At 41.9% G+C, this 9,809-nt stretch overlaps 1 protein-coding gene across 1 annotated transcript; it reads left to right on the plus strand.

Annotated features, from left to right (window-relative positions):
• Nucleotides 1-3,072: 3,072 nt before the first annotated feature.
• LOC134362759 (uncharacterized protein C2orf78-like) lies at nucleotides 3,073-9,360 on the plus strand (the record flags this gene model as incomplete). The annotated part of the gene is made up of 3 exons (XM_063078003.1): nucleotides 3,073-3,169; nucleotides 6,022-6,786; nucleotides 7,628-9,360. Coding segments are annotated over exons 1-3 (2,595 nt in total), but the record flags the coding sequence as incomplete, so codon positions are not given.
• Between the last annotated feature and the right edge of the window lie 449 nt (nucleotides 9,361-9,809).

Below are 9,809 nucleotides of genomic sequence, written 5' to 3' on the forward strand. Positions count from 1 at the left end.
AGGGTTACCTGTACTCCCATGTTTAGTGCAGCACTATTTACAATAGCCATCATTGGATGAGCGGATTAGGAAAATGTGATATATCTACACAATGCAATACTGCTGTGATATGAAAAATAGTGGAATACAACCATTTTCAGCAACATAGATGGACTTAGAGAAAATTATATTAAGTGAAATAAGCCAGGCACAGAAAGAGAAATACCGCATGTTCTCACTTATTCGTGGGAGCTAATAAAAATAAATAAATAAACATACAAACAAATAAATGGGACAGGGGGAAGAAGACACAACAATCACAATTCCTTGACTTTGTTAACTGAACGGATATGATGTTGATGTAGGGGACCGGGGAGAGGGAGGAGGTAGGGGAAGAATTGGTGAAGGGACATGAAAGTCAACGACACTGTTTACTGATAAATAAAATGCTTTTGAAAACTAACAAAGTGTGCCTTCACAAGCACGTCGTACAGCGGATTGAAAAGTATAGGACTAAGGGACATTCGGAGCACCAAACAGCTAAGGTGACACTAACAATATCTACCAGTATCTGGCAGGGCCCAGGCACAATGTAGGCGTTTGAGGGATTCCAGACTTTAAGAAAAGCAAAAAGAGAGAATGGATAGAATAAAGAAGGGCCTCAGGGGTGGATGGCCTGGGTATTTACACTGAGAGAAGTTCAGTTATCCTGATGGGTACGAAATGCAGGGAATGGGTCTCTGGAGCAAGACAACACCCTGACTATAAAAACTGAGGCTTTAGTCATGGTAGGACTTGACCAAGTTCCAGAGTGCTAGACTGAAGCTCTTTAGGTTCTTCCTCCTACATTTCAGATTTATTTTAGAGGTTAATATGATCCTGAGACTGGGAGCTAGAGTTAAGTGTCTAGAAACTGCGGGAGAAAATAGTTACAGAGGCTGGGGACCAGGAGAGACCAAACTATGAGAAGCATTTGCCTAAATAGAATTGAATGTTGCAACTGAATATTTTAATATGTAAACACGTTCTTGTTCTAACCACGCTCCTCCCTATCCATGTCACCCACCCAAACCTGTGCTAGCTATGGATTCCCTTGATTTCTATGGGACCATAGAGAAAACAGAGACTGGTTGGCTTGCAGACACTTAGCATACGTTGTTAGCCTCACATTACATGTTAGTATTGCGGAAGTAAGCTATGTGACAGGGGAAGCTAAGCTCAAAGGGAAAAGCACTTGGAAACTTAAACCATATGTCTACCCTGCCACACCTTTCACAATTTCTTCTCAGATAAGCATCACCCCCACAAACACACACATACAATCACTGAAAAAATTCAGATTGAATATTAAGCAGTAGAAACATTATTCGAACAGACGGGAAATATAAGTATAAAAGCTATAATGAACCTTTTTCAGGGACCCCTCTTTAATTTTCTCCACAAAATCCATCAGGTCAAGTTAATTTGTGATGTTTCAAAATAAAAAGTCAAGAGAAAAGAACATGCAATATGTCTTACACTGGTGGATTCTTGAAAAATAGGACTACGGGTGAAAAAAACATGAAGAAAAACCAAAGCATATAAAAGCAATCTATATTCTACAAACATAATAATGCATGGCATAAATAAGGTAATATGACATAAAAAAAAAAAGCAAAGACATTTATGACTATTCTCTTCAGTGTACAAATTCATGACAGCTTCTGGACTCTCGCTACATAAAAAGACATACACGTTGAAAAAATATATCTACACACACACATACTGAATTGTCTGTTCTACTAGTAGAAAATGAGGCCAAAGAACGTCCACTTGTTTCTTACAGAAACCAAAAAATACACCAGTCTCTTTTTTCCTGTGCCCTTCCCTTACATGTTCCCTATTTTCCAGTGATGTCTTCTTTCTCTAACTATTCTTCTCTTCATTTTGCCTGGCATTGCACCCAAGCATGGCATACAAGGAATCCTAGATGCCCAAGATTCTATGGTGGCTGTTTACAAGGGAGAGAAGGCTACAGTAACTGCCACACTGGATTCTCTCGTGTGAGAAGAGAGAAAATATCCCAAATGCTTCCCACGTATAAAAGAGCAGGATGGCAGAATGTCTTCATGGTGCAAGGAGCCAGAGGTAGCAAATTATGGGCAAAGGAATTGTGACCACAGACCAGATGAGGGAACGTCTGCAATTACCTGTATCTTCAACCACTCTGGTGTTGGCTTTGAATAGGAAGAGTCCATTTTTCAAAGCATCGGGGCACTGAAGAGAAGACCGCTGCTTCTTGAATTTTACAGGAAATAACATCACGAGTATAAGAATGCAACATCAAGGCTCATCTCAGAAACAATGCCTAAAATGAAGGGGAAGGAAGGAGAGCAGAAGAGAGATGCAAGTTCTGGCGCCACCTGGCCCGGCCCAGTCCAGCCCAGCCCAAGGAAGGTGGTATTCAAGGAGAAGAAACTAAGAGCAGAGCCTTGGATTACATCATTCCCTACAAGGCACACTCAACCAACTTCACCCTAGTCTTCAACCAACGCACAAAAAGAGCCCTTTAATCCCTTCCTTTGCTCCCTGAAAGTTGCAGTAATTTCACTAAGCAAAATAACTGAAATAGTTTCAGAACAACTACTATTGCTCACCCTATGTGTCCCTTTCCTTCCTCCCCAAGGATATTAATTAACTGTATATATAAATATACTTATAAATGTATAATATTGTATATTACATTAAAAATAATATACAAAATATAAATGACTATTAGTTTATTATATTAATGAACATCTATAAGAAGCACTGAGATGATCTAGGGGAACGTGGAACTATCATGTCTGCCTTGCAGTATTTAACCTCCCCAGAGTTCAGACATTTCGATGCTGCTCCTGCCACTCTCTCCGTCCAATCTCACCTTCCTGTTGGAAATTTGACCTCCCTATTGGCTATTGCATACCTTTAAACTGACTGTCTCGTGACATCATTCGCCCACCAACCTACCGCCACCTGGTAGAATCTTGGGGTTTCCATGGAATTGTGTGTAAATAAACTCGAATCATCACCAGTGGCCAGTGTCCAGTGATCAGTAACCTCTGTACTGGACACATGCGCCCTTTGGCTTCTGCCACCCAGACATCCTCCAGTATCGTCTCCTCATCCTGGGTATCCTCAGCTGACGTTTCCTCTTCTCTCACCATGTCAGGTAAGGACAGAAACTTTCTAGTGTTTCATTAGATTTTTCCGCCTAAATTTAGTAGTACAGTCAAGACGGTTTAGAATAATGGAGGAAAGTATTGAACCAGAAATCTGGAAACCTCATTTCAGTTTTGGCTCTGACATTTACTAGCTGTGTAACTTTGGACAAATCATTTACTCTCTCACAAAATCTGTTTCCTCATCTGTTATATTAGGATAATAGATTGGTTATTCTTTCTGGTCCCTTTCTTTTCTAATGTTAAATCTTAAAGGGCTTGTGTACAGAAAATGAAATTAGAGACTTCTTGAGACTGTTTCAACAGAAACAGAGAAAAAACCTCGGTGGTGTAGAAAACTAGCAACATATGCCGAGATGTCTCATCTGTAATTGTCTCCCTCTACGAATATTTTCAGTTTAGTATTTCAAATTCAGTGCTGTTCAAAAAGTAACATTCACATGTTGTGACATTTTCTTTGTAACCTAGGTGAAAAAAAAAGCGGGAGAGGGGATGGATAGTAGTGGGCCAGAAGGACCCACATATTCTTCGGGCAAGGAAGTTTGGCAGTGATTTCATCAAGCACAGGCCAACAGGAACTGAGAGGGACAAGAAAATATAAAAATGAGGAAGGACAAAATAGATGAAAGAGGTGGAGCACATGGGGGAATTCTCAAGAAAAAAAGAAGGCAGTTTGTGATGGAATGTTGAAGGAGACTCAAGATTCTAAATTAAAGCGGCACGAGCATAGAGGGAAATCTCCTCAGAGCAGGGCAAAATGAAGTCAGCAAGTGCTTAGATGACCGGACTGAGAAGGAAACTAAGGCTACAATAGGGTGTCACTAGGAAAAGCAGCTTGTCAGAAAAGTCATATCTGGTTACCTGGCTTTTTTCTGTTGCTTCTTTGAACTCAGATGACACTTGACAGTTTTAAAAATGAACAGTGAAGAAATGTTTTAGAAATGATGCTTCCCATAAACAAGAAATTAATAAAAGTGGTTATCTAGGGGTCTGGATGAAACAGATTTTTAAGTGGGTTTTTTTTTCTGATTTTTAAACTATATGAATTTTTCTCCTATTAAAAATAAAATTGTGTTTTCAAAAAATGATATATCCTACCTTGCATCAGAAGGACCAATTCCTTTTCGTGATAAGTAGATTTCAACTGAAGGCTGCTTTTCATCTTTACAATTATTTTCTTCCTAAATCACAGTGTGTGCTGATTAACAGTCATTAACCGTTTTTAGACTTAAGAATGAAAAGAAAGACCTACGTAAGAATAAAAACAAAAGGTCAAGCACCACATCTCTAATTCCACCTTTATCAAAACAACTTCGTGGAGTCCTTTGGGTTGTCTTTTAAATTGGATTCTAGAGGTGATTCTCTTCGGCTTTGGGGATCACATTTTCTTAGATGTTGAAGATGATTATAATCTATGTTTTCAGGATAAATATAAAAACCTTCATAATACTTTATTTTCTGCTTGTTATGTGACTATATTAATTGAAATATCTATTTGAACTAGGATTAATACCTGTCACTTGCTGGGTAATATTCAGAGAAATAGGAATGAGCACAATAATGGAATTCCTTTATGGTTATTGATTTGCTCCCCGCTTTTACCAGTTTTTATTAAAATGTTTGCCGGCATATATTATGGGTACCTATACATTCACATTTACTGCATTTTTCTGTTTATTACACATTTTTGGTTAATACGGTTTCTCGGTCTAGGTGTATAGGTTTATTGAAAATCACCTTCTATCGTGGTCTGTTTTTGGTTAATAGTATTCACACACAGTAGATAATATTCGCTTTCATAATATTACATCTATGATAACAGAACTTCATTTATGAGTAAACTTACTAAGCTTTGACTCTTGCTATATTCGTTATTCCTCAATTTTCATTAGTACCTATGTATTCCATTTAGTCCTGTGATGTTACGTGTTTTTCATGACTTTTGTCTTATTGTCTTTCCAGAACTTAATGATCTTCCTTCATACAAGTCATATGTATTACTTTCATTCATGTATTAATTATAATTGTTATTTTTATTCTAATCACTACTCAGACAGTTTAAATAACATTTTTTTTCAAAGGCATTTCTTGAGAAACAGGCAGGGAGGCATTTTGACTTTGGATCAGAAGCTAGGCTTGAAGAGGGTAAAGAATGGTCCTTTACATTTACCCACTGGACTGGCTTACATGTGAACTCTAGGGAATGGCATGTGACCTACCCAAGCAAAATGAGACCGAAGATTGCAATAGTAGTAGCTGTACAGTTTACTAATGCAAAGAGAAAAAAAATTGCCTGTACTCAAATTTTATTTCTCCCAGTTTCTGGCCTTTGCTAAGAGCAAGAGTACTAGCAATGTAGTCAGGGTCTGAAACCTGGTAATGATATGAACATAATGAGAGAACGTGAATAAGACAATCTGACCTCTCTGAGCCACAGTTTCCTCACTTGTAAAATGAGAATGTTAAAACAGAAGTTTGCTAAGGGCCTCCTACTGCTGAAATGCTTCAATTCTAGGAAAAAGTTATGAGACAATGCTAGTACAGGCTCAAGGGAAGGACAGGGCAGGGAGAAGTTTGCTTCTAACCTCGGGAATAACACATGAACCAGACTACTTGGGACTTCTGCACATCTGTGCCCAAGTTGGAGCAGAGGCAGTTCCTCAGAAGAGTATCAAAGTGCTCCAGCACTTACAGCCATCATAAACTTTGACTTTTGGTTTCTCAGTGAGTATTGGTATTAGAGACTTCCTGATTGCAACAACCTTAAGATAATGATGTTCCTTAAACCTAGTGAAAGTTTATCAATCTCACCATTTTTTCATCATCCTTTTGTTTCCTGCAGAAAATTTCCAAAATTCATCTGTACTTGGAACTGCAAAATCTCTTCAGCTCTCTCTTCCTGTGGTGAGCCATGCAGCTTCTATAACAGCTGGAAGTGTCTGCAACTTTGCCAGCACCCCTGCTCCATCTGCCAATTCGGCATGGCTACTGTCATCAGCCTCTGGCACTTCTTTCCAGCCACTCATAGATAGTGCCTACCCTTACCAACATTCTAACACAGCTATGTTGTCTGGGGTTACTGGCCAGAGCCAGATCTCCACTTCAGCTGCCTCCTATCCAGGTATTCTGAAGTGGGATATCACAGGAAGCACTGAAACAAAGTCATCTTCACTTGAAGACTACACTGTCACGGTCATTGACCAAGACACAGCTGTTTCTTCTACATCTATGGCAGCCCAGTGTGATAAAACTTCAGTTGCCCATACTGTGGTCCCTCTGTATCCATCACTGTCTGTCAGCCTTGTTCACGGGACACCATCACAGATTCCAAATCAGGGACATAGTCTGTCACTTCCCTACCAGGAGAGAAGCCAGATGTATTACTATAATCAAGGCACATTGGGGCATCTACTGTGTGGAGAGCTTGGCCCCTGCCTGCAGTCCTATGGCTCTGTGTTGTATATGGGAAGTAGGGCCCCTGCCCCTCAACCAGAGATAGTGATGGTGCTGGAGGAGGTTCAGCCCACAAATGTCCTCACGCCAGTCTCCACGTCTGGAACCTACTGCTCTATGTCCGCTCGATCCATCACCGAAACAGGTTTTCAAGGTGAGTACAAACAGCAAGAAGGGAGAGGAATGCAGTCAGCATTCCAAAGGAGGGTCAAATCTGCAGCTCAGAAGTGGTGAGTCCACAGATAGGTAGAGTTTAAGTCCTGAGAGTTTAACCACCACCATTGCTCAGTGCTCTCCATTTTCAGACTCCATATAGGTGGGAAGGTGGGATACTACAATGCCATCTATGCTACATATAGGAGAACCTCAAGAACACACCAAGAGATGCCTCACTTTTTGCTGTCCTGCTCCTCAGTCTCCCTACACCACCACACTGTAATTAACTACCTTCCCTGATCTACTGCTTTAAGTCTCTTTGGAAGGCACTTCAGAATTCTTATGTGGTAGTGACAGTCTAATTTTCCTCAACTTACACCGGAATTTCAGACCTTGTGTTCAGGGATCCTGCCCAATGAAAGCCAGCTCAGAATGTGTTCTTGCTTGTATATTTCATGAGGAAGAGCTCCACTGTCTCTCCTCGTCCATGACATGAAGTGTTCTTATTCTCTCAGAAGACTGGAGAGAATTGAAAGGACCCTATATGAGAATGCTAGGCTGTATAAAACATTTCATAGTTCAAAACTCACGTTCACTTTTTCATAACTTACACAAACCCTATGAAATAAAAGAAAACCAAGAAACAATGACATCAGATGATCACCAGTAAAGTATTCCAGTCACTGAGTATCTTTTAACACAAGGTCCTGTCCATGGTCCTTAAGAAGAGATAGTGGAAATGGCTTGCCCACTGCTGGAAGGTGCCTGATTGCTGTGTTTGTATCTAGGGGGAGTATCTCACTTACCCAGGACTGACTTTTTCCTTGATTCCTTTGTAGTGATGGAAACTTCCCTGGGGATGGAGACTTACCTCGGGCTGCAACCTTCAAGCAAGGAAAAAGCAGAGATTAAAAATTCAGAAGACAGGAAAACCAAGCTTTCGAAGCCTCTGGATGACGACCAGATCCCAATAGAAAACCAAGATCTTCCACTACTCCCTTTTGAAATCCCTGATATTCGCCAGATTCTGGCGTGCATTGATCCTCCTGGTCAAAAGCAGCCTCCTGGTCCTGACAATGCCAATCTGGGAAAGAACAGCCTGAGTCTTGAGGACCAAGGGACACTTGAAAATGGGATTGAGTCCAGTAGTGGTTTTGCAGACACCACTAAACTGGTGGAAGATACCCACCTTCCCCAGCTCTTGAATTCCTTGAAATATCTTGACCAATCCAAAGATCTCACAGCCATCAAAGCCAAAGACACCGGAGCCATCAAGATGAATCAGGTGCAGGACAAGCCGAGTGTCATAAAGGGTCCATCCAATCAGGTCAGGCAGAACAGGCGTAAAGCCTCTGAACATATCAGTCGTGCTCCCAGAGCCAAAAGCCAGCCAAAGAACCCAGAGTGCCTGTTAGGGGGAGAAGTGGTTGTTTGCAGTGCTGCAGCCAGTGACGGGGCTCCTGTGAATGGGGCCAAGCATCCTGACAGCAAACCCCAGAAAGCTGCATCCAGCAGGATGAGCAAAACTGAGAGCCACGGGCAGGAAAAAAAGAGAAGAACCAGAGAAAATCACACCAAGAAAGCTGGTGAGAGTAAGCAGCCAGGGAACAAAGTCCAGGCAGAGGAGAAGCCAACCATTCCCAGGAAGAAGAGGAAGGAAAATCAACCTGACCTTAGCCAAGAGGTCTTTAAAAAGCCTCGAAGCAGACTAGGCATGCACATGCTGGAGTCTGTGCAGGTTTTTCATGCACTGGGGAGGAAGAATGACAAGAAAGCTGGGCTCTCTTCCTCTCGGGCCCTAGGAAACTCTAGCAACACCAGAGAACCCCAGCCAGCCCGAGCTATCAAACGACAGCTGGATACCCCATGGAAGGGTAAAAGTCCTGAGAAAACTCAAGTCAAAGCCCAGAAACGAGATGGCAGTGCTGAAGAGGAGTCTCCATCTCCATCCCAGTATGAGCTGCCACCTCCTGGGAAGGTCAGGTTGATACCTTTGCCTTTTCCGACCCTGGACAGGCCTCGACCTCGACCTGCTCCTCGGAGGCCACAGTCTCTGGCTTCACATAGGCCTGCTATGGCTTGCTCTGCCCAGCCTGCTGCTGCTAACTCAGTCAATCCATCCCAACCAGCTCCTGCCAATGCAGCCTTGACAGGTCCTGCCAGGCCAGCTCAGCCAATTCCAATCAACACAACCCAACCAGGTTTGACCAACCCTAGGTTGCCCAGTGTCCCTCAGACGGCTGCTCCTGGGCCCGCACCCGACAAAACATCATCCTGCACTTCTCTCCAGCAGGGGCCCATTTCCACTGCTGTGACCAAGCTCCAGTCTCCACCCAAGCCTCAAACCCAATATCCACTCCAAGACTTGCGCTACCAACGAATTCCATGGAGGAATCCAAATGTTCCTGAGCCGGTAATGTCAACGCCCATTACAAAAGAGCAGAGGCCAGAGCGTGAGGCCATGAAGAAGCAGGCTCAGCAAGAGCGTGAGAATGCTGCCAAATATACATCTTTGGGGAAAGTGCAGTATTTCATCGAGAGGGAAAAAGAGATGGAAATTGCTAGATACTATGGCTATGCAAAATAAGAGCTTCTAAGATTGTTGGTGCCACTTTGGGTACCAGCTGGTTTTCCACATATATATAGATAGACACAACATAGATGTAGATAGATAGATAGGATATAGATAGATACGAATATGGACAGATAGGAATATAGATAGATACAATATGCATATAGATAGATAGATACAAATTTCTCTATTCTGATATATTTTAAAACTGAATTCAACTGAATAAAGACATGTAATACAATTAATAGATGAATAATAAAAAAGCCTCTTGAGTTTTCCAATGCCCTTAACTGGTTTTTCTTTGGTGGTGGTGGTGGGGATCAAAGGCTGCATTAGAGAGAAGGAAATGAAACTTGGGTGGAAGAACAGGGAATAAAGGGATAAGAACTGAGGAAAGAGGAAGCAGCCCGGTTCAGGACTAGGAAGGCCATAAGGGGGGAGGTTTTATG

The sequence above is a fragment of the Cynocephalus volans genome, chromosome 14 (assembly GCF_027409185.1).
Source record: "Cynocephalus volans isolate mCynVol1 chromosome 14, mCynVol1.pri, whole genome shotgun sequence".
NCBI lineage: Eukaryota > Metazoa > Chordata > Mammalia > Dermoptera > Cynocephalidae > Cynocephalus > Cynocephalus volans.